General features: G+C 41.2%; 1 protein-coding gene across 17 annotated transcripts in view; it reads right to left on the bottom strand.

Annotated features, from left to right (window-relative positions):
• PTPRT (protein tyrosine phosphatase receptor type T) overlaps positions 1 to 26,101 on the bottom strand; it is a 605,850-nt gene that overhangs the window by 336,891 nt on the left and 242,858 nt on the right. For all 17 annotated transcript variants that reach the window (XM_083746111.1, XM_083746125.1, XM_083746113.1 and 14 more), the window contains exons 3-6: positions 22,645 to 22,916; positions 18,782 to 18,863; positions 14,778 to 14,893; positions 10,107 to 10,281 (exon numbers count right to left, since the gene is read on the bottom strand). In XM_083746111.1, the coding sequence (XP_083602237.1) occupies positions 10,107 to 10,281; positions 14,778 to 14,893; positions 18,782 to 18,863; positions 22,645 to 22,916 (645 nt within the window). The remainder of the gene's footprint in view (positions 1 to 10,106; positions 10,282 to 14,777; positions 14,894 to 18,781; positions 18,864 to 22,644; positions 22,917 to 26,101) is intronic.

Raw genomic sequence — 26,101 nt, 5'->3', positions numbered from 1 at the left:
CTGGGCTATGATGCCGCCCTTAAATCTCTGAGGCAAAGGCTCTGGGACATATCACATAGTGATCTCCAATCTCAATCTCATGTTATCTGTGGCCCATTAGCAGTAGGAATTCACTATGGGTTCGATTTTCAGACACCTGCATATCTTAGAAATTTGTCTGTACCAACATATCAGCGTCTTTTCACCAAAGCCAGATTAAATGTATTCCCATCAGAAGTGTTAAATGGCAGACTGAGAGGTATCCCTTATCAAAATAGGATCTGTGTATGCTCTCAGGATGTTGACTGCATGAGGCATATTTTAATGCATTGTGGACAATATGATCAAGCTAGGGAACTATTGAGTAAACCACTATTGGCAAATTGGCCGGGTCAGAATGAAGTCTACTATACCAAATATCTTCTGGACGACAAGTCCAATGATATCACAGTGGCCGTGGCAAAGTTTCTTTCAGTAGTCATATGAATCAAAGATCAACATACCCATGACTAAACAGATAAGGTTTCGGTCTCCCTTCCCTGGGGGTTGTCTGTATGAATCTGTATTTTATTCTGAATCCATGTTATGGGTCATTGGACCGCAATAAAGATGTAGGGTGTCATGCCATGCTCTTCTTGAGCCCTAAGACCTTCCTACAAGCACTCCTTCCTGTTTCCTGAACCCTAAATTCTTAGTGCAAGGGGTGCCATGCCAGAGGATGTCTTCTTCTAAGGTAAGAAGAGGTGCCAGATTTTGGCAGAGGGTTGGTGGGCTATGAAAAGCAGCTTTTCGGTGGCACTGTGGGTTAAACCACAGAGCCTAGGACTTGCCAATCAGAAGGTTGGCGGTTCGGATCCCCGTGACGGGGTGAGCTCCTGTTGCTCGGTCCCTGCTCCTGCCAACCTAGCAGTTCAAAAGCACGTCAAAGTGCAAGTAGATAAATAGGTACCGCTCTGGCAGGAAGGTAAACGGTGTTTCTGTGTGCTGCTCTGGTTCACCAGAAGCGGCTTAGTCATGCTGGCCACATGACCTGGAAACTGTACGCCGGCTGCCTCGGCCAATAAAGCAAGATGAGTGCCGCGACCCCTAATGGTCAGGGGTCCCTTTACCTTTACCTTTACAGGCACAAATATGCTGAAACAGATGCTTGTATTTCATGCAAAACCTGAAGGTCTATCTTCACATTAAGATTTTAAAATGTAGCCATGTTTCTACCCCTATTCCCCTTACAAGGGGCTTTCTTCCCTAAAATCATAATGGGCAACATATTTCTATCCATCATCAATTACCTGCATGAAATCTATCAAGATCCAAAGGGCTACAGATGTGATAACCTAAGTTCCTGAATAAAATTTGCATTTTATTTTATTTTATTGGTCCATGATGACCAAAATGATAGTCGAGGGCATGTTACTTTTATCCAATAGTGAGCCTTTCATTCAAATTATCACTTTCATGTTCCTGGGTAAAATTCAAACGGGCATGTTTCAAAATTATGCCACTGCATAGTCATTTAAAAACCTCTATCACCTGCTCACAAAGCCAAGTCAATTTATGCTAATTCCTAAATTAATCTTCTCCATATACTCATCTCGGTTGTTGCTTTAATCTGTCAGGCAATGGAATAATGATGCAATACCGAGCTCATCAGTCCTGGTAGAAGATGAGGAAAAAGTGATAGCCACACATACCAATGTACAGTAGCAACTGGAGTAGGTTTTGATTCTTTCACTACGTGAACTACTCTTCACAATTTTTTCCATGGAACACATTCTTTTGATTATTTTTTTGACATGGGTATGGCTCAGAAGGGCACAACCATGCATTTAAAAATCAATGTGGAAAACGGCTTGACTTGTTCTCATCAGAAACATGACTGTTGTCAGAGGCAGCTCTAAGTAATAGTTTGGCTTCCAAAAATCCCAAGCACTTTACTTTAAACAAGCCTTTACAACCTCATTTGCAGCATTAAAAGAGTGGAGAAGGGGGAAAATGGCTTAGGGTGAATAGCTCAATTGAAATAAAAAGTACAACTGAGCATAATCAAGCTCCATTCTACTTCCACTGTTGAACGCTGCCAGTGAAGATGAAAGTCTAGATTAGGTATATTTAAAATTTCTATGCAACTCATTTACACCTTTCTTGGATCAACAGGCTGCCCTTACATTTCATGTGTTGAACTCTGCTTGTATGTTGTATCAATACCAAACCTTTGCAGAAGACCCATCAACATTACTGAATGAAGGCTGAGCAATTTACCACCTATATCTTTCTTAGCACAGCTGTTAGAAGCTCTCTTAGGTAGAGAAATCCTAAGCTCCTGGAGAGGGTAGCTGAGGAGCTGCTGGATGCTGAGAGTTCAAAGATGGAGGAGGAGATCTACCAAAAGAGGCCTGCCTGGTTACAGAGGCAGAAAGATCTGCCACCATTGCAGCTCTGCCATCAGAGCAGCACAGGATGAAAGGGGGCAAATTTAAAAAGTCATTGGAACCGCAGGATCCAAAGCCTTTTAGTTTCCGTAATATATTGTCTAAAAGGAAGGGAAACCATTAAACCAGTGGCATAGCATGGGGGGTGCAGGGGGGGCTGGCCGCACCGGGCGCAACATCTGGGGGTTAGGGTTAGGGGGCGCAAATCCACGGGTTAGGGGGCGCAAATCCACAGGTTAGAGGGTGCAAATTACTTGCCTTGCCCCGGGTGCTGACAACCCACGCTATGCCACTCCATTAAACCATGAAGCTGGTTTAATTAATCTTCTACTTAATTCTGGAAGAGCCATAGCTCAGTTGTAGAGCAGCTACTTTGCATGCAGGAGGTCCCAGGTCTCTCCAAGTAAGGCTGGGAAAGACTCCCATCTAAAACCCTGTACTACTGCTGTTGGTCAGTGCTGAAAACACAGTGGTACCTTGGTTCTCGAACTTAATCCGTTCCGGGAGTCCGACTCCCGAAACGGTTCAAAAACCAAGACGTGGCTTCTGATTGGCTGCAGGAGCTTCCAGCACTCAATCAGAATCCGCGTAAAGCACATCGAACGTTCGGCTTCCGAAAAAACATTCGCAAACAAGAACACTTCTGGGTTTGCGGTGTTGGGGAACCAATTTGTTTGGAAGCCAAGCCGTTCAAGTACCAAGGTACCACTGTACTGAGCAAGATGGTCCAGTGTTCTGACTCAGGATAAGGCAGGTTCCTTTGCCCTCTGAAACCATTGGGAGGTGGAATGAAAAAGAAAAGCCAAGGACAAAAAAAGAGATAAATGTAAAGGTAAATGTAAAATGCAACCCAGCCATCTTGGATGGCTCTAGCCCAGCAGGGTGGTGATTGCTCTGCCATAGGATTGCTCTGCCTTTATAGTGACTTATAATACTGCAGGGACATGGATAGCACTGTGGGTTAAACCACAGAGCCTAGGGCTTGCCGATCAGAAGGTCGGTGGTTTGAATCCCCATGACAGGGTGAGTTCCCGTTGCTCGGTCCCTGCTCCTGCCAACCTAGCAGTTCGAAAGCACATCAAAGTGCAAGTAGATAAATAGGTACCGCTCTGGCAGGAAGGTAAACAGCGTTTCCGTTTGCTGCTCTGGTTCGCCAGAAGTGGCTTAGACATGCCGGCCACATGACCCGGAAGCTGGATGCTGGCTCCCTTGGCCAGTAAGGCAAGATGAGTGCTGCAACCCCAGAGTCGTCCGCGACTGGACGTAATGGTCAGGGGTCCCTTTAGCTTTACCTTTTATAATACTGGTATTCATAAATGAAACATACAGGCAAGCAACCTGTATGTTTGATTGGCATGTGACCGCTGATGCACATGCCATTTCTAGCATCAAAAGGGGGTGTAACAAGGGTGGAATGGAGCAGGGCAGGCTTGTGTGCACTTCACTGGTGCGTGTGATGACCCGGAATACAACCTCCACACAAATGAAGAGTTGCCTATAAGAAGAAGAAGAAGTGTGCATGCACACGAAAGCTCATACCAAGAACTGACTTAGTTGGTCTTTAAGGTGCTACTGGAAGGAATTTTTTTTTGTTTTGCCTATAATTTGTTTGCTTCCCTTGTGCAGAAGGGGTCTGTAGGGCTCACTGAATAGCCAATGCACTTCCACTTTACCTGTTTTACATAAAACGTTTCCTACTGAAGGATAGCCCACTACTACCACCTCTCACTACATACAAATTAAAGTTAGCACATTTGTTGGCTCCTGTTTGAAACTCAAAATTAAGTGATTGCACCGTGTAAATGGAAGATATGCTACCAAGGAGACCTGGCTGAATCTCTGAGCTGCCAGCTGCAGCTAAAGAAGTCTAAACACAGTATCAAATTATCCTTGGGGATTTTTGTCTTAAAAAAAACAAAAGAACGTCTCCTTAATGGCTTTACAAAAGGTGATTTGCACTATTTGAAACTGTGGGCATCTTTCCCCCACGCTCAGGATGCGTAATCCAAATGCTGAGAAGATGAATAGCGAATTGATTGCTGTTGTTAGTTGAGGATGGATGAGAAAAGAAAGAAAAAATCAGAATCAATAGTTAAAAAACAATAATCCTGTAGAACAGGGCATATACTAACAATGGAATTCAAAAAGAGAAATGTCAAAGTTTTCATGGGGGAAGGGGAGAGATTAAGTGCTCAGAATATTCTCAAGATGTGACAGAAATTGAATGTGCTCACCCTTCTCAGTGAAGTGCATTTTATTCATGTCCAGAAAGCAATGGTTTCGTCTGCAACATTCGTACAAACTATTTATAATTTAGCACATGGGAACTCATGGGAACAGGATTACTGCCATTAGATCCAACTCTCATTGTTACCTATTCATTAGTTTAGATTAAGGAAAACCACATTCTAAATAAGAAAAAAAAATCTGTCAATTTCAGTTTTCAACAGTGTCTGCAAAAATATCTGAGGGTTGGTTTTTTGTTTTGTTTTACAGAAAGTTCTGCATGGACATTCATACACATTTCTCCTAATATACAACTTTTATACACAATTATGCTAGTATATGCACAGAGAGTGGCCTGCCAGCCCCTGCAGCTTTATCTTTGGATCTGATCAGGAAATGGCTATGTTCCAGTTTGCATATTGTTTCAGAAACTATAAATGAACTAGGTTCACCTATAAATGAGAATTGAATCAGATTTCTCTCCCATTCCTAGAAGCTTGTCTGGTTACTATTTGTGCTGCATGTGTGGTGTGTGTGTGCACATAGTCTACATGTGTCATCTATACATGTGGGTACATGGCCACTAATACATGGCCTTTGAATGGATGACTTAATGTCAATGCAGCCTTCCTCCTGAAAAATGTAGCCACTTCATTCTAATTAATAGTATATGAATCTGCTTTGGGGGTCTTTTGGCTAAAGAGTGCTATAAATGAACAGGAATAATCAGTTGAGACACAAATTATTGCCCTACTTTTTTTCAAAAGACGTGTAAATTCACCTTGAACTTTCAGAATCTGGTGTGACACAAATTGAAGTGAATGAGTAAAATAAAATTATGTTCTGCTCCCTTCTTCCCTCTCCATATTATTTCAAGGTCAATCCCAGCACTGGACTGCAACAGTCTGTGGCACAGTGGGGCAGTGTGTCTGGCTGCTAACCAGAAGATTGGTGGTTCAAGCCCACACAGGAACAGCTGTGGGCAGGATTCCTGCACTGGAGGGGGTTGGACTACAATACTACAATTATATGATTCTATGATGTAGCACTTCACTGCAATGGCCAAATAAAAGCGGACATAAAGGAACAGCTCTCCCTTCCCCAAATAACAGCAGAGCTGTCCTTAGATGTGTGAATTATTTCAGGAACAGAATATCCTTTATGGAAGCTTAAACACACACACATGTGCACACACAGAGGTGGAATGGAGCAACCTCATTGCACAGCACATCAAATCCACAATTTGCTTCTCATAGCAAACCATACATTCATATTCAACTGGCTGAGTCACATTTCTTGAAGCTGAAAATATAATACTATAGCACTCAACCCTGGGGGATAAACTCTCATTACTGTTGCTTAACCTGTGGGGAAAGCAATGCTGCTACAAAAGGTTTCATGAAAATGTGGAGGGCCTTGATTATTATTATTATTATTATTATTATTATTATTATTATTATTATTATTATAGTCCAACCTTGGTTGTCGAACGTAATCCGTTCTGGAAGCCTGTTCGGCTTCCGAATTGTTTGATGGCTGCAGGAGCTTCCTGCACTTAAGCGGAAGCCACACTGGATGTTCGGCTTCCGAAAAACGTTTGAAAACCAGAACACTTACTTCCGAATTTTCGGCGTTTGGGAGCCGAAATTTACAGTAATGGAGGTATTTAGGAGCCAAGGTTTGACGGTACTCATGAAGCAAAATCTATCTAACTAGCATCCTTATTTCCAATTCGGGGGGTTATATAAGTAGTGATAAATGGATCAGTGTCTATTTCCAGTCAATGTCAAATTCGCATAAATCTGTCCTGTCCTGTATTAATTTGCATTTTTAAAAGTCCTTATAAAAATGTTATTTAAATATTGTTTCATCACAGAATAAACACTTATTTAGTAGTATGCCTTGAACAACTAACAAAGTCATTTTATGACTTTGTTTTGTTACTGGTTACTGGGAATTTTAAGCCTGTGAAGGGTAAACCATAACGGCCAGAATTATTTGAGGGAAAGAATGTGCTCCAAATGTGTTTTACAGGTACACGCAGCCCAGATTTCATGTGTTTTAAAATGTTATGCTTTTTCAAACAATTATATCTTGCCTATTCCATTTTTAAAGAAAGCACACAATCCAACAAACAAGGTAGTTAACAAAGCAACACTTCATTATGCATTTAAAATACATAATAATCCCCAAATTGAACATAATCGTAAAAATTCAACAATATTTATATAAGAAACCCAAAACAAAACAAAACAGAATGCCAACGAAAAAAGAAGCTGAAGGTCTTTCTAAAGAGTCATGTCATGTCTCTACCAGCTTCCTAAAGCATTACAATGGCAGGGCTTATCATACCTTGCTTGCCAAAGTATTCCACTGCTACAGAAAATGGGTAGCCCTGATAGTAGTCAGCTGTGTCTCACCAGATTGAAGGATCAGGGGAATTTCCTTAGATAATTATCAAACATGTGAGAAGGAAATGGTCCTTAGGAAACACAGAAGCCAAACCCACGAGGGCTTTAAAGATAAATACCAGCATTTTGATTTGTGCCTGGAAAGTTAGAAGGGGGGAGAGAGGGAAAGAGACTCCACATGCAATTTGGGAATTCTTGAGTGAAAGGAGTGTAGACTCCATTCTAACATTTAAATAAAAGTTTAAGAAAGGTTGCAATCTTTAATTGAGTGTTAGATTAATCATTTTAAAACTTTATCATCAAATGAATTAATTAGTCAGTAGACCTAAAAAAATACTTTGAAACAATTGCTTATAAAACTGCCTATGAGAATATTTAACCCCCTTTTCTCTCTTTCATAACAAATAATATCTCTACTAAGGTGATGCACACTTCTATGATATGTGAAATAGATAGATAGATTCAGATCAATAGATTCAGATCAATAATCAACTAAAACCTATAAGGTGATATTCAATGGTGACTGTCCACTGATGGAATCAGTAGTAAAGGGGGAAGACAATTTCCAGTGATCCTTATGTACTGCCTGTCTTAATCTGTTGCAGAGGGTAGGAACCCTTCTGAGAAAAAAATAAAGGAGGGTATCAGGTACTGCAGGAGAATTGCCAAAAATTACCTCCATCTCTATTCCACCAACAGTTTTAGTGGTAAGTCACCTTAGATATCACCCACACAATTAATCAATAGAATTTTCTTTAATCAAGTTGCTGCCCCAATTCAAAAAACATTTGAAAATGGCTTCAGTTTCTTGGCACTATGCTGATTGTTAAATTTGCCCCAATTGTGACCACCTTGTTTTACATCTTCTCCAAAGTGAACACATTTCCCCCCTTTCACATCTATTGCCATGTATTTCATGCAGGATTTTCTTCAACAAAAGAAAAGGAACATTTTACTTCCCTTCTGCCTTTGTGCACTTGGGTGAATTGAGCTTGCCTTGATCTACAGATTTAGAGACGAGACTGTCAATTGACCTAGTCTTCAATTACAAACTAATATAATGTATATCCAAACACATCACTGCAATTTAATAAGCGGCTCTTTGGGATTAGGCAATTCCAATTTGCTTTCATTTCAAATTCTGTGCAAGCACATCATTACAAATTTGATATTACCCTCACCAAATTAGGTCTTTTCGGAAGCACTGATCCATACAATTACAAAGGGACAGCAGTACTTCATTAGACTAACCTCGCATCAAGCTCTCACAAATTTACCTGATCAATAAGAGGATGGAAACAAAGAAAAGTAAGTCTTGGCAAAATAATACTTGATCTGCACTTAATTATCTTGACCCCTCTTTAAAAAACAACAACCAAAAAACCAGCAGTGTCTACCACAACAGCTTATCCACCCCCCCATCTGTTTACTTTTGACATAAAATCTATCAATGTCTTGACTCCTGGGTGTTCATCACTTCATCGCTGTTTACAGCTCACATTAAAGCAGCAGTTCTCAACCTGTAGGTCCCCAGATGTTGTTGGACTACAACTCCCATCAACCCTAGCTAGTAAGGCCAGAGTTCAGGGATGATGGGAGTTGTAGTCCAACAACATCTGGGGACCCATAGGTTGAGAACCACTGTATTATAGCATTACAGCTGCAGCAATGTTTCTGAACAATGACCAGCTCTTGCCTTCTCTATCTAAGGACAGATGTCCGCAGATACTTTTACTCAGAAGCTAATACTCTTTCTTTTTGCACATAGATTGTCCAACATCTTCTCCATGGATAGATTCAGGCACTTCTAAACATACAATGTACAGCTTTAAGGCTTATCACACAGCTGTACTGTAACTATATAGCTTTTAGCTCCTACACTCCTTCAGCCAAGTAGAAATCTGGGAACGCAGTGATATTCTTTACCTTGGGCAAGGATTGGATTCCTATCTCTTCAAACTAGTACCCTTATCTAATCTAAAAACCAAAATAAAATCACCCCAGGGAGCAATGTAGCACAACTTGCAGAGGAGTAGGGGTGTCAATCTGTTGTAGTAACAACACAACGGAAATCCATCTAGCTGATAGAAATTTGGAAGGTGGGCAGGCACCTGGAAACTTCCATTCTGGAGCAAAATATCAAGCAGAAATGTAGAATTGTAAGGGACTCCAAGGGTCATTTAGTCCAACCCTCTGAAATACAGGAATCACTGTTAAAGAATCCCTGATAGATGGCCATCCAAACTCTGTTTAAAAACTGTCAGCTGTTCACCACCTTCCAAGGAAGTTCATTCCACTATGGACCAGCTCTGACCATCTGAAAGTTCTTCCTAATGCTTAGGGATGTTCAGAATCTCATTTCTTGTACTTTGAATCCTTTGGTTCAGGTCCTACCCTCTGGAGCAGCAGAAAACAAGCTTCCTTCATCTTCCATATGACACCCCTTCAGATATCTGAAGATGGCTGTACCATAACTTCAGTCTGTGTCTCAAAGCCACACCAATCTCTCTCTCTCTCTCTCTCTCTCTCTCTCTCTCTCTCTCTCTCTTTCTCCCTTTCTCTCTCTCATGCATATTTTTAAATGAATGAATGATTTCACATTGTGGTAGTTTACCTCTGGTAGTTTCAGGGTTCTTTTCTGCACATATTTGATAAATATCAGTAACAGTAATAATAAATACCCATTGTTATTTGTTGGGAATATTTTAAAATTTCAATTCTAAAATTATCCTCCATGTTTCTAAACTGCACCTTCATCTAAAACGTGGATTCCAGGATGATGTCCATAAAAATCAAAGATCAATACAATATTTAAAATGTATTTTAAAAAGTAAAGTAACTTAAGTAAATCTGGTACTTTAATTATGGTCAGCAAGTACTTCCTGTTCATGTTCACGAGACAGAAATTCAAGAACTGAAATTTGCTTGGGGGGTGGTGTTTCCCCCCCTCTTAAATGTTTTAATATTGGACTCATTGGTCCACTGTCAGAGCTCTGTGTCTTGCGCAGGTGCTGAAGGCAATACACATGTGTAAACACAAGCTTCATTAGCTGCCACTTACCTTTCACTATTAATTCTGCATAGTTTGAAACTCCTGATCCACCATCTGAGCGGATGACACATCGGTATTTACTGATGCTGCGCTGAGAAGTGTCAGCTACGCTGACTGTAGCAGAAAAACGTCTGTGGTTGACGACTCTGGTGACCATTAAAGCAGTGTCTCTGCCATTCCACTGCTGCCAAGTCAACCGGAGGGGAGAGGAGAGAGAAAATATGATATGATCATGCAAGAAGATCATTTAATTCATTTATGATTCAGTCTTCATTGTTTTTTATTCATACACAAAATTCAGGGAAATCGTCCCCTAAATCATTTTCTACTGAGAAATTAGCAAAGCTCAATAGTTCTACTGAGACATGCAGTCCTTGTCTTAAAGGGTTTTGTACCCCAAAAAGCCACTATAAACAAATGCTGCTACAACAGACAGTTCGTTTACAAAAACCAGAATAGTTTCTATCCCCCCCCCCCCAACTTCATTAGTGGGATCTTTCAATCAGCTCATGAAAACATTGAATGAGAACTCTAACACCCTCTTTCCTGACATAAAGAGGGGCTGTAATAGCATGTAGTGGAACATATACATATTGATTCAGAAGTGCCACTATAGGAGTTATTCCCAGATAGTTGTGTGGTTGTCTGGAAATAGACCACATGAAATGCAGTCAAATACAATGGGAAATATTTCTGAGTTAACACTTTAATTTTTGCTGGGCAGGGATGTGTAAAGTAGCCTGCAAGGAAAGCACAGAATTCAACAGAATGTTCCATTGCCTGCTAATCAATCCCCCTTTTTCAGGAACCTATAATTTAGGACATGCCAGATCATAAGGTAATCTGCCCTGTGCTAATAGATAAGACATGGAATCCTCCATAGCTTCAGTTGAGAAAGTAATAAACATAAAGCATGTATTGTCAGCTATTATGAAGCAAAAGTGTACATATGTGTTGGGCAAAACCAGCTCTTAACATGAGCAGCTCTTAAGAATACCAAAGCTGCCAACTGAACAACCTTATGATTGAGATTTGGAGGGCCTGTGGCCAATTACTCTGAGGCGCTTCTATGTTTCTGGAAGGTGGCAACACCCAAACAGCCCTTTATTTAGGCGCCAGACAAAAACTTTCCTCATAACCAGGTCTTTAACTATCTGTGTTCTTTTTTAAAGTGGGTGGGATGTTTTTAATATATCCCTCCTCGTTTTTAATATATCTATGGGTGGACTTGTTGATTAGTAGGTTGGTTGTAAGTCACTCTGGGTTGCCTTGGCCAAGATAAAGCAACAAACAAATGTAACAAACAAACAAACAGCAATAGCACGTAAATTCTAGCTTCCAGAGAGAAGATGCTTCTTATATTCATTATTATTTTTAGATTCCCTGCTTCTTTTTTTCTAGTATTTTTAGTGAGATTAGTGGGAATGTGTTCACACAGATACTGCTTATTTGCTCAGTGTGGTGAAAGGCATCTTTAACTTCTCACAATACATTTTTAAGATGAACCACATAAATGTAATGCATTTAATACTGTGTTCATAACAGTTGCTTATTCTAATGTCTTCATCCTACTAACTTTCAAAGTGGTTCTGATTGAATTAATTGAAGTCTTAATCCGGCATAAGTAATGTTAATGATTTGTAATTAACTTCTTTAGGATTGCAGTAATCAAGTTGCTACGTAAAGTAAAAAACAAAACAAAACAACACTATAGATAACAAGAGTTTCAATTTGTACATATGCACAAATTCTAGCCAGAAGCTTGCCTGAATTTTGTTCCATTATGTCCTGTGACCTTGCATGGCCTTATGAATGATAGAAGAATGGTGGTAACCTTTATTGCCTTTAAGTCCTTTTAGGAAATTCACAGTAATTCTTACACTTCCAACAGTTCCTTAGTATTTGTGTTGTATGTTAATTATCTGGGAAACTAACATGAAAAAGAGGAGCTGCTCTCAGGGCTGGATTCAGTTGCAGGAAACAAAGATGATTGCCTAGGTGCTGGTGGTGATGCTGAACTTAGATAATGCTTATCACAGTCTGCTTACTCAAGATTGCTCAAGACAGTTGAAAGAAAACTTGGAAACCCTGATGTTCATGGACAGCACAACATTTTATTTTTAAGCTGTGCCCAACACTGTACGAGTGGAAGGCAACCTTGGCCTGTGGTTCTCTTCCTTCTTCTTCTGCCCAGACTCTAGTGCTCCTCAAAAAGTCTGCCCAGAGGGTCAGGGGACATATGAAGCCTTATATAGTGCTACCTCTGGTTACAAACGCTTCTGGTTATGAACACTTCAGATTATGAGCTCCGCTAACCTGGAAGTAGCTGCTCCTGGTTGTGAACTTTGCCCCAGGATGAGAATGGAAATTGGACACCGGAGGCCACACACAGTGGGAGGCCCCATTAGCGAAAGCATGCCTCAGGATAAGAACGGTTTCCGTTTAAGAACGGACCTCCAGAACAAATTAAGTTCATAACTAGAGGTACCACTGTAGCATTGTATGGGCTACAGTGGGAAGAAAGATTCTCCCAAACTTGGGCAGATGACACTTCCAATTCCAGCTTCCCCCGGCAGTCCCATACAACACAGCCACAATGTTCAGTAGGTCCCACTGACTATCCAGAGATGTTGGGGAGAGAGCAGATAGCTGGGGGGTGCGGAATGGAAACATGCATTATTCAAGTTACTTTTTGCTCACACAATGTTGGATATGAGCCATCGTTTCCAGGAAAATTTACATCAGTTTCATTTTCAACATATGGTGCAATTGTGAGTTCACAGCGATCAGAGCCATACATTTTATTACCTGACAGGGAATAATCTTCCATACATGACATGTATTGAATATGTTGAATGGGCTACAAATGCAGTAGAAATAAGGCGTTGGGGAAATGAACAAACAGTGAAAGCAACAAAGACACTTCTAATGTGGAGAGTGGATATTTGGTTGAGTACAGGGGTGGTTAATTAAGCTATGGCTCTCCAGATATTGTAGAACTCCAGTAACCCCAGCCAGCATGTCCAATAGTCAGAGATAATTCCAGCTGTTGTAAAGGTGGTGTTCCCTGTTCACAGTAAAACTCCAATACACGCAGCGTGGTATTTACAGTCTTTTCAAGCTGGACCATAAAGAAGGCTGATCGCTTTTGAATTATGGTGCTGGAGGAGACTTTTGAGAGTCCCATGGACTGCAAGAAGATCAAACCTATCCATTCTGAAGGAAATCAGCCCTGAGTGCTCACTGGAAGGACAGATCCTGAAGCTGAGGCTCCAATACTTTGGCCACCTCATGAGAAGAGAAGACTCCCTGGAAAAGACCCTGATGTTGGGAAAGATGGAGGGCACAAGGAGAAGGGGACGACAGAGGACGAGATGGTTGGATAGTGTTCTCGAAGCTACCAGCATGAGTTTGACCAAACTGCGGGAGGCAGTGGAAGACAGGAGTGCCTGGCGTGCTCTGGTCCATGGGGTCACGAAGAGTCAGATACGCCTAAACGACTAAACAACAAACAAAGAACAGCTGCAATTCAAAATCACGCAACCGAACCTGTCAAGTCAGATTCGGGGAATGGCTTCCTTTGATTTCGGTGCCAACAAAGTAGGCATGGAAACCTCGCAATACATCTTTGCTCTTTACGTTTCATTTCCCTCCTTGCCTGTGCTGGTGTGAAAGCCTCCCCCCCTTTTTCTGAGTCTGAACTTCCTCCTACCAACTCTGGTGAGTTGTAGGGCTCTTCACCATCCCTGACCCCCTGCTCCTCCTGAATATGCCTCGCCTCCTGCTCTGCTTCATGCATCAGTTCCCTGTCTTCCTCTTCTGCCAGTTCCTGCTCAGAACCCTCCCCTGCTACTGACAAAACTGTGCGTTCTGGCTCTTTCCTGACAGCTGTAGACCAAACATCTGGAAAACCACAGGGTTGGGTGTCTACTGGTCTAGGAACAGCCATATTTCTTGTTGAAATTATTGTTGTGCCAATTATGCAGCTTTAGCCTATGGCTAATTAAATAATGTATAGCTTTTTAAACTATTTATTTCATAAATAATAATAAAAATAATAACATTTCTCTAGCACAGTCAAGTATAAAATGAAAGGGTAGTGCAAAGAATGAAATTTTACTTTGGTTTACCTTTATGGGCATTCAAACAGCAAACCTCAGTATTTCAACATATTTTGCACATGTGTGTTCAATGTTTTTCAACAAACATGAATACTAGAAACATTTGCCAACTTTTAATGTCCTGTTTTTCTATAGTCTTCCTAGCCTTTGAACCAAGCTTCTACGTAATTTGCCAAACTCTGATTTTCTTGATATATATATATTATTATTTTTTTGCAAATGGACTAAACTAGGAAAAGGGGGTGCATTTCTACAAGGGTAGTTAATTTCTATAAATGTGCCCAATTGATTAATGTTCCCAGCATATTCAGCTAAATAATTTTTCCATGCACAAATCTGAGACAATAAGGTATTGAGTCAAAGCATGCAGCTGGTTTTGCACAAAGGGAAATGCTCTGTCAAGGAATTCAGAGGAGTATCACTCCAGTCACTGAAAGGAACAGAGAAACTCTGGAAAGTATGGAGCTCTATTTGAGTTTTGAGGTCTTCAAAAATAGGAAGCTCTATTTGTGCTTTAGAGTGTCTGAAAAATAACACATAAAATCTCATTCTACTTTACCTGTAGCCACAGTTTGTCATGTTGAGACCACTTTCCTCCAGCAATGCACTGGAACGTTGCATTCTGTCCAACATTAACCTCCACGTTCTGAAGCCGCAGGAAGTGAGGAGCTTTTCCTAACAAAAATGCAAAATATTATCTGGGTAGAGCTTCACAGTTCATATGTATGCTATGAGAACCAGCCATTCTTAACAAGGATGTCCGGTTTCCCACAGAACAAACTACTCATCATAGCACTGTTGAGTTTGGGGTTTGTTTTATGTACTACAGTATGGCTTTCAGCTAACAGTATGAAAACAAAAGCATCAACCATCTCGGCACAGATAATGTGCTATAAATGACACTTTCGCACCAAAAGGATTCAACATTCCCCGATAATAAATTTCGGTTAATATACGATGGAAGCAAATATCAAATTTCTTCTGTGGAAGGATGTAAATATAATACATATAACATAGTATGTACAAAATCAATGAATATAGCATTCACAAGGAAAAGTAGGCAAAGGAAAAGTGAGCCAAGATATTTTTTACTAAGCAGCCTGGGTTCCTACTCACAGACAATTAACAGCAGCAACTTGATATGGTCCAACCCTATTAAAATATGACCATTACCAAATTCCACCCAACTCAATGGGGCCTACATTTAAGTAAGCACACAGAGCATAGAGACTTTATATATGGGGTCCTCAATGTGGTGCTCATGGACACCCTCAGATAATCCCACTGTGGTGCCCACCGAGGCCCGAGGCCCATCCCAATATTCTATCTTTAAAGAGATTAATTGGCATCTTTGTTGTTTGAGAGGGACGCGGGTGGCGCTATGGATTAAACCACATAGCCTAGGACTTGCCGATCAGAAGGTCGGCGGTTCGAATCCCTGCGATGGGATGAGCTCCCGTTGCTCGGTCCCTGCTCCTGCCAACCTAGCAGTTTGAAAGCACCTTAAAGTGCAAGTAGATAAATAGGTACTGCTCCGGCGGGAAGGTAAACGGCGTTTCCGTGCACTGCTCTGGTTTGCCAGAAGTGGCTTAGTCATGCTGGCCCACATGACCCGGAAGCTCCCTCGGCCAATAAAGTGAGATGAGCGCTGCAACCCCAGAATCGGTCACGACTGGACCTAATGGTCGGGGGTCCCTTTACCTTTACTATGTTGTTTAAAGGGGTGCTGCCTTTTCTTTTTGCAGGAGTGTCCCTTGCTTTTTTGTATGTTTTATTTGTTTTGCGTTACACATAGGTGCTTTGCCTTGGTTTGGGGGAGGAAAAGCCCTGAGCATCATGATTTTTCCTTCTGTAAAATGGCTATTTTGTGGAGAGGCACTACCAAGGTGGCAGCAGATCTAGATCCCAAAGAGCATGACACAGCTGTTGTTGTGGCAGCGGCACTGGGCAATGAATTCCTTAGTATCTGCTGTGCTTGTGGATCGTGACACCTGAGGTGGTCACCTCACCTTGCCTCATGAATGGGCCAGCTCTGCAGCATTGCAATCAGATCATTGCTGCAGCACTGGCACAGGGAGGGTTTTTCTTCCAAGCCCCTTTTCTGCTATTTACTATAACGGGGGGGGGGGGGGCACATAATTGGCAGCTCCAATCAGCCTCAGCCACCATGATCAATTAAAGGTAAAGGAACCCCTGACAGTTAAGTCCAGTCGCAAACGACTCTGGGGTTGTGGCGCTCATCTCGCTTTACAGGCCGAGGCAACCGGCGTTTGTCTGCTCCGCAGACAGTTTTTCCAGGTCATGTGGCCAGCATGACTAAACCGCTTCTGATGCAATGGAACACCAACACCAGAGCAGCGCACAGAAATGCCATTTACCTTCCTGCCAGAGTTTTGGAGTGCTTTCAAACTGCTAGGTTTCAGGAGCGGGGACCGAGCAACAGGAGCTCATCCCATTGTGGGGATTCGAACCACCGATCTTTTGATCGGCAAGCCCAAGGCTCAGTGGTTTAGACCACAATGCCACCCACATCCCTACCATGATCAATTATCATGGATAATAATGAGGAGTCTATCAACGTATGGAGGACCATAGCTTCGCAGGCTCTGTCACAATGGAAGGCCAGCTACAATTTGGTGAGCAGTATCACTTGGCCAGCAGAGTCAAAGAGAGTTATGCCATCCCTTTTAGCTGGCCAGTAGTTTATCCATGTCACAATTTATTGATGTACTAGCTGTTGGCTGAGACAGGGTCATTCATCTGTCATCTGAAATGGAGAAGCCTTGATATAAAACAATACTGCTTTTGCAGAATATTTACAACAAGCTGTTATGACAGTTGGTACTTTCCATTCCTTTTAGCTTTAGTGTATCAAAATGGGCCTTTTTTAATTGATGGCAAGGCTACTGCTACTAAGTCCTCTACAGTTTTAAAAAGGAACGAAAGGAAGAAATGAATAAAGGAAAGGAAAGGAAAAATGGTTGATGAATTTGAGTTCAAACACAATCACATTTTTTAAATTATTATTATTATTATTATTGATGATAATAATAATAATAATAATAATAATAATAATAATAATACAGCACCCATCTGTTTGGGTTTCCCCAGCCACTCTGGGCGGCTCCCAACAGAATATTAAAAATACAATAAAACATCAAACATTAAAAACTTCCCTAAACAGGGCTGCCTTCAGAGGTCTTCTAAAAGTCAGATAGTTGTTTATTTCCTTGACATCTGATGGGAGGGTGTTCCATAAGGCAGGAGCCACTATAGAGAAGGCCCTCTGCCTGGTTTCTGTAACCTCACTTCTTGCAGTGAGGAAACCACCAGAAGGCCCTCTCAATAGTATAATATCTGATAGTCAAAAGGACAAAAAGTTTTTTAAAGAGAATACTCTAATGAGTCAAACTAATTCTCTTCTAGCTAGCAATGCTGGGGAAGTGAGTATTAAAAGAAACCACAACAGCGCTTTGAGAGAACATAAATGCCTTATATATAATGTCCCTAACAACATTGCTGGAATTTTTCTGTCCCTTCCTCAGTCAACTTTACACTTATTTATTTTAGCATTTAAAATTGTAGACTGTGTTGGGTGACTGGCAGAAAGCCAGGATATAAATGTAATAAACAGATAAATATAAAGCATGAACAGAAATTAGAAGGCTCCTTTGGATCCCAAAATCTTCCATATTTATCCCTTTTAAGTCACACAAGTATCTAAAATAATATTACATAGTTTTTGCCTGTTGAAATTAGAAGGACTTAAATATGCTTCATTGTGACTGCACTGGCCCAAGTATAAAGCTTTCTGTTGGCTTCTAGATACCAGGCAGGTACCATGAGCACAAAAATGGCCCTAGTGTTACCTCTGAATTAGTCCTGGATTTGGGGGAATTTGTATCTGAATGTTATGAATTGGACATCTGTAACAACAAATGGATACAAATTCCTAATTGAGTGTTTCCATGGATAAAACGGCTGGTACAAAATACAACAGCCGAGGGAATGTAGTGAAACAATCTTTTGACTTATTCTATACTTCACAGTATGAATCAAGTGCTTTGAAAGGGATACATATTCTTTAAATTCTTTCATTGAGCCACTGAAAAGATTTACATTCCTTTAAAGAAAGTGTACTCCAGGGCATTTCTTCCAGAGTGAATGTTGCACTAATTTGCTTAGTTGTGTGCACATGAAAGAACTTCCCCCACATTCCAAAATTCCCCCTTTAAGTTACTTCTATATGATACCATCAGAACCCTGCAATTCTTCTCCTTCAATGGCCTGAATCAGAGCTAACAATCAGGGCTTTATATCTCCTTAATAACGGACTAGAATTTTGGCACTAGCTGCACATTTGTAGCGGTTCTGCCTGTTGCACAACTTGATAAATTATGTATTTATTCAGGGTTGATTGCTTCTACTCTGTAAGCATTTGGAAAGGATAAAAGAAGATGTTTCAGAACTGATTGAATTGGGCGAATTACTCCTCTTGATGCAAGGCCGAGTGTAACACATTACTACGGTTAGGAAGGAAAAGGGAGGGGGGAGTATGCTTACTGCATGGATGGGCAAGAACTCTGACTTCATCCACAGCTATGTACCCAGGGTGTCCCTTCAACGAAACCGATTCAAATATCACCTGAAATACACAGGGGGAAAACAAGCTGCTTAAGTAAGCTGTCTGAAAGGATCTCTCGCCTATTCTTTCTCGCATAGCTGAAGCTGAAAACGTTCAAAATCCAGGGACAGAGATTCACAACTCAACATATTGATTGCTTTCATAAGCTAGCCAATTTAACCCCTTGAAGGTTTATTCATTAATGCGCAGGGAAGAAAAATACACACATTGTCCTGTTCCAATATGTCTCCACTGAACATATGTCGGAAAATATCTATCACACTTCTACTTGGGAGAAGCCTTGGGGGCGGGGGCAGGGGAGGAGCCATACTGATTTGCTCTTAAGCATAACCATGAAGCCAAGTTAAATGCTAATAAAAACAGACAAAGACCAAGGATTTCAGTGCCAGAACTAACAGCACAGTCCTAACCATGTCTACTCATGAACAAGGCCTATTGAATTCAATGGGGCTTACTCCACGGGATTAGGTTACAGTCTCTGTGTTATAAGAAACATGCAAACAAAATGGCTGCCCTGTAAATTCTCCTCCTGTGTCATTAAAAATGCCAAAGCTCATAGTATAATTATGTTGAGTCATTAAATATTGCATATAACACTTAAGGAGGGAAACTTCACACTGGGAACACCTTTGGATAAACTACCTGAGCAGTAGTTGGGCATGCAGAACATGTCACTATCCATCTGTACGTAGGTTAGGTTGACAAAGTTAATTAGAGAAGATAAATAGTGCCATGCCAGTTTTGCAGAAATATGCAGCTTGTTGGAATGATAAAGGGCAAGATCTGGTCAATCCATATTCGTTATTAGGAGATATATGAAATAGATAATAAATTTGACAATTTTACATTTTACCATGTATGCTATGTATGTACATATGCAATGCATTTATTATACTTATTCAGTATATTTATAGGTAACTGTAATATTTTAAAAATAATTCTGAATTTATAAAGTTACCTGTAAGATAATTTGGGGGGGGGGGTTACTCACTGGAACAGAGTACTATCTCCGACTTGATTTCAATAGCAGTTCCCATCTAGCTGAACCCTAAATAGAGCACCCAGGAAGTATCACAGAAGGGGGCTTTGCTGTTGTTGAAACATGGGATAAATCAAAATGGCAACCCCTTTGATGCCCAATGATGCTTCCCTGCCTTCTTCACCTTTTAGAGGAATTCAATTCATAGCAACAGAAGAATGTTTGCCAATTAACCTTGTGAAAAACTTATTTAAAACATTAACATTTCCAAGTTAATTTATTTATAAATATTCTGTGTTTGGAATTAGACTTTTTTTAAAATAATAATAATAATGAAGCCCTTTCAGTTTAAAATGAAACTGTGTCACCTTCCTCATTTATTTCATTTATAATCTTTCACTGTTCTGTCAAAATATAATTATGCTTAAAGGATTAATAATCAGAAATGAAATGAATGTATTTCTCATTTCTAATTCATATGCATATGCCTAATTAAAAAAAGCATTTGATGTAACACACAATATTTCTTTCCGTTTAGGCAAGTTTTCAAAGATATTACTGAGAGTATTAAGTTGTTGCAAGTGATTTATGTAATATGCAGCATTAGTCATTCTTTGGGACTTTGGGATGTCCCAACATAGCTGAGTCGTGACTTTGACATCCAATCTGGGACAATGTGAAAATTTATGGCAAAACTGAAACAACTAGAGAGAAGATGAAAAGAGTAGCCTAAGGTAAACCATATTAAGGGAATATGCTGACCATAGAAGAAAAACACTGAAATCTCATCTACCTCAAATGATTAAATATCCTTGGTGTCAGGGCTTACAAGTAGAAGAAGAAGAAGAAGAAGAGTTTGGATTTGATATCCCGCCTTTCACTCCCCTTCAGGAGTCTCAAAGCGGCTAACATTCTCCTTTCCCTTCCTCCCCCACAACAAACACTCTGTGAGGTGAGTGGGGCTGAGAGACTTCACAGAAGTGTGACTGGCCCAAGGTCACCCAGCAGCTGCATGTGGAGGAGCGGAGACGCGAACCCGGTTCCCCAGATTAGGAGACTACCACTCTTAACCACTACACCACACTGGCTCAGTACTCCTAGCCAGACCTGATGCATATGTTACTTTTTGACACCTTAAAACAGGCTTCCTCAAACTCGGCCCTCCAGATGTTTTTGGCCTACAACTCCCATGATCCCTAGCTAGCAAAACCAGTGGTCAGGGAAGATGGGAATGGTAGTCTCAAAACATCTGGAGGGCTGAGTTTGAGGAAGCCTGCTTTAATGTAATTCTGCTCCTGGACAGCACTAGTGACTGGGTTTTTGGTGGATACTGGTGTTCATTCTGTGTGAAAAGGGCTGAATTCTTTTCTGTTTTAGATTACTTTTTTTCTTTGGATGAACGCTTATATCATCTTGTTTTATAACTTTTTTAGAAAACGCATTTTGTATTTTATCATTGTAAATCGCTTTGGGATGCCTCTGGATGTTTGAAGTGAAATATATACATATATATGTAAAGAAACACAATAAATAGCAAGCCACATTTATTTCATGTGGAACATACAATACATGTAATTTTCAATTAGTATTAACTACACTAGGGAAGACCTTTGTATGGAGCTGACCCATCAGGATATTAGATAGCAGCTCTCATTAGGTTAGTGCGGGCATCCCCAAACTTGGCCCTCCAGATGTTTTGGGACTACAACTCTCACCATCCCTAGCTAACAGGACCAGTGGTCAGGGATGATGGGAATTGTAGTCCCAAAATATCTGGAGGGCCGAGTTTGGGGATGCCTGGGTTAGTCCATGCATGCAGTGTATCAGATGTGTGTATATTTAAGAAATGATATCCACACAGTGGGTCATAGCTCCAGATACAGGAGGTAGAAGGGATGAAATCAAGGGGAGAGGAATTGTTGGATGAAGAAAGTCCTGCCTCATATCCGTCTTTGCAGAGGACAACCTCTTCACTGTTAAGTACATAACAGCGGTCAGCTATGTGCCAAACCAAATGTGATACTGACTGCACAAATCCTATTAATGTCCAACTTATTTCATTGACACAAATGGGAGCTCTAATGTAAACAGCTGCTTTAGAGATGCCATTTTTGTCAGAATCATGTCAGAGAAAGAGCTAAACACTCTCTCTCCATCTGCCCCCCACATTCTCAAGAATACTCAGTTTTGACTATGGCTACTATTTTCAGGGCATGTCTCTCCATGTACTTTCCATCAAGGCTTCTGTAAGTGTACTTCTCCACATTCCCCGTATAATTATCTGTATGGGGCAAGGGGCTAAATTTGACCACTCCTACTCCCGGGGTCTTCATGCGTCGATTGTACTCAGTATCCCTCAATGGTGAGGAAAATGTCAGCTAAGTGTTCTGCTGCAAAACAAACAACAACACGACAAAACAGTTTGTTAAAGCTGAAATTTGTATTAGCAACAAACTTGTAAATGTGTTCCTATGTAAATTTAGGTGTCTGGTAAAGCAAGCAAACACCTGAATTACATTTCTAGCATTTATCTTAGTTTTTACAGAAATGCCAACATTCCTTGACTTGCATTGGGACAAATCCGAGAAAATACTATGGCTGCTCTCTTCTAAATCAGAGTGTGATTCTGAGTACTACTAGCTGTTATTTAATGAGGGTCAAAACAGACCATATTGATAGTTATCTGTAGTATCTGGGGGAAAGGGGAAGTGGTTATTATCACAGAATAGATAGGATATGATATGATACAATCACAAAATATCTGATGCAACTTTTTAGGGATGGGGGAAATCTCAAACACACCTGATAGAAATGTGGCCAGAATGTGCTGATTGCAAGTTCTACCTTCACCCAGCCTTCTGTAACAATCCCAGACACATTCCAGATCGGGTTGCCTTGAGGTCCACCATTAACCTTGACATAAACGTTCAACGATCCAGGGCTGGAGCGGTCTCGACTGGACAGGTAGTAATGGAAGTCAATACAGTGTGTGTCATTTTCCTTCAAGGTTGGTAGAAGCAAATGAGCTTTTTGCCCAGATGCTCTCCCAGAGCTGTTCACCATCATGAAGGAGCCTGGAGATAAATGTGAAACAAAGAGAGGGACAATAGCAGAGAAAAATAAGGTCAGTGGTTTCCTTCTCTTCCCCTGGAACAATAGTATGATGAAGAACCAATAATTCTAAACAATCTGCCCAGCAGTCAGAAAACAAAACAGGTATTCATCTCAAAGAACTGAAAACCTATTATTTTATGCCAACACTTATCTGAAAAAGACAAGAAGACATCAAAATTACAGGAGCTGCAAATAAATTTGCACCCACTGCCTCCACCATCACTTAAAGAGGGTTATTTATTACTATTTTCAAATTTTCTACCCTGGATTTCAAATTGTCTGACAGTAAAATATCCACACCAAGCATGAAGTGCATACACATTGTACAAACCTCTTGCCAAGTGGCCAGGCTCTCCCAGTGGCATTTTCAAGCAGTATGAAGCTGACAGCCTTTATAACACATCTAAATTTATTGGTTTGTATTGTAGGAATGTATTGAAATACATCACTGGAAAAGAGCAAGGCACAGTGGCACACAAAGGAGTGTGACTCCTCCACCGGACGGCAGCAATTATCCGCTGTGCAGGTCACAGATTACTGTGGGGTTTCACCATCTTAAAATACTGAGCAGGCCATGGATTACTATGGGGTTTCACCAGCTTAAGATGTAGAAAGGAGAGCCTTAGACCAAATGGAGCCACGTTGGAACAGCTACCTTGACACTCCCTCTGTTTGAATTCATTATATTTTAATCACATTTGTAGCCCATTTCACAACTCTGATGCACCATTTGAATGCATGACTTCTCTCTGTAATTAAGGATTATCAATTTGTGCATGTTCCTGGAATTTAGAATTGTCAATTTGTACATGTCTCTGATCTAATCACTCAAATGAACACAATTTTTGAGTGGGCATCAATGTTATTTTTGTTCCTCATGAATTAAAGAAAGAAAGGAAAGTTAACACAACGCAGGCCACACAGGGAAGTGTTACTAGTTTTACAATCAAATATTAACTTTTAGTTCTGTTTGGTTTAAGCCCAAGAGTTAGAGGCTGGATGCTGTAACAGCTGCTGAGACTCTGATCAACGAAACCTCAATTCCAGTGTGTCACACAGATAGCACTGCTGTAGCACAGCAAGAAGGGAAATGATTCATGCTGAAAAGTATTGCCATTTGTAAAGCAACCTTTTAAGAACACTATTTTAAGAACCTCAAAGCAAGAAAAGTCCACCAAATACAATCCCTTGTCTTGATTTTTCTCTTCTTTGGCACAGTGTGTTCGCTAATGCATTTTTTAAAAAGTCCATTATACTTATCGTGCAAGGTATTCCTGGATCCTGTAAAAAGCAGCCACCAGATTGGGATTTCGGTTTCATACTTCCCAGCAGTCAATAGGTAACATTGCAAGTGAACAAAAAGTAAAATAAAGAACAGGAAGCTGCCATCTTAGCTCTTTCCTGCTCCTTCCTTTTTCAGTTTTTAAATAACAAGTCAGAAAACGAGGAGATTCAATATCAGAAGAGCATGCCTTAAAAATTCACTGAGACACTCTGGTAGGAAAGGTAAAGAAGTATGACGGAGGATCTATTGGCAAAAAAAGTGGTGAGGTGCCACAGAATAAACAGCTGCTGACAGCCTGAGTGGCAGCTTTTATGGGATCCAGAAATACCTTTCACAGTAAGTTTAACAGACTTTTCTGGAGACCCCATAAAAGCACTTGTGAATGGATCTCTGATGGTGTAAGAGGAGCCATTGACTGGGATATGAGCAAGTATCATTAGCCGTAGCATCTTTGACAACAGCATTAAAATGATAGCTTGATGGGGTAGGATGGAGGACACAGTTGAGAGAATTTTGGTTATGTCCAAAATGGAGATAATGTAATTGTCTCCACTTGAGTGTTTGAGGCCTCCTAGATGAATCAACTGGCAAAAAGGGAAGAGAAGGCCCTTCTTGTAGTTGTAGTTGTTCACGAAGTTGTGATCCTAGAAGGCTGATAGGCTCACATAAAGATCTCCTCTTGTTTGATGCAGAGGCAATCAGTATGTTATCAAGGTAAAGAAAAGGCAATATGCACTGAAGATGGATGTGTGAAACAAGGGCTACCACTACCTTGGTGAATGCTCTCTATGCTGAGGCCAGGCCAAACCGAACACCCCCCGACCTCAGGCGATGCCCAGGTGGAATAATGAGTCATGACAACGTGCTAGGGGATTAAAATTGGCCACAACTTTATTAAATTTTCAGATGTAGGAAGACCCTGGCTTAGGCATTGGGCGTTTATCCCTCCCAGTCCCCAGCCAGGGATCTGGGGCACATCAGGGTTAATCAATCTGCCTGGGGTTTGGGCTGGCGCTGGAAGATGTATGTTTAAGCAGAGAGCCCCCCCCCCCATTTTGCCGCAACACAGGGGAGAGCACTGACAACCTTTCAGCGTATGGCCAGTGACTCCCCTCAACACAACCCCTTTAACGGGGAACCCTGGGATCACCGCAGGGGGGGTGTCACCACTTCATGCCCCCCCCCCCCAATTTAGGGAAGATAGACTAAAGGATTCCACCCAAGGCCTGAAACCACCAAAGTTGTGATGTTTTGCTACGGGGAAGGCAAAACCTGCCAATGCAGGGAAATTCCTTCCTGGTCCTTCAACAGCAACCATCAATGACCGTAGCAGCGCCAACATACCCGTAAAGAAGCTGTTAACCTCCAATAAATGTCCTAAACTAAGGGAGGGTAGGGCAGGAGAAGTTCTGGAGCCGACAGAGGACTCCCAGGTAGGTTACACCCTCTATTGTGCCAGGTGGGCAGTACCGTCCCTTATCTGGTCAACTCCCCTGGCTATGCCTCCCCAGCTGCAATTGGTTCTCAGAGCTGATGCCAGAATAAGGGGAGTTCATGGGACCATCTGATCTGGCTCTGAGATGATCTGTATATAACTCCCCTAGAGATGGGGCAGGAGAGGCTGGCAAGCTGGGAAGATCTGCCTAACAGAGTTGAAAGTGGCAGGTGCTGCTCCTGAACCATGGTGGGGAAGGCTGGAGTCCAAACTTGGGTAGATGGAGAACTACCTGTAATATTGTCTATTGCATTTACGGGCTGTAATTTTGCTGCTGCAATTCGCTCCTGGCAGGAGAGTGTGCATTTCTTCTGTGCCTTTCCATTTAAGCGCAGGAAAAGAAGCTGTTTGAACAATAGCCGATC

This window comes from Podarcis gaigeae, assembly GCF_964106915.1.
Source record: "Podarcis gaigeae genome assembly, chromosome: 6".
Classification (NCBI taxonomy): domain Eukaryota; kingdom Metazoa; phylum Chordata; class Lepidosauria; order Squamata; family Lacertidae; genus Podarcis; species Podarcis gaigeae.
Note: the sequence above shows the minus strand (reverse complement) of the source record. Positions and strands in the feature narration are given on the sequence as shown.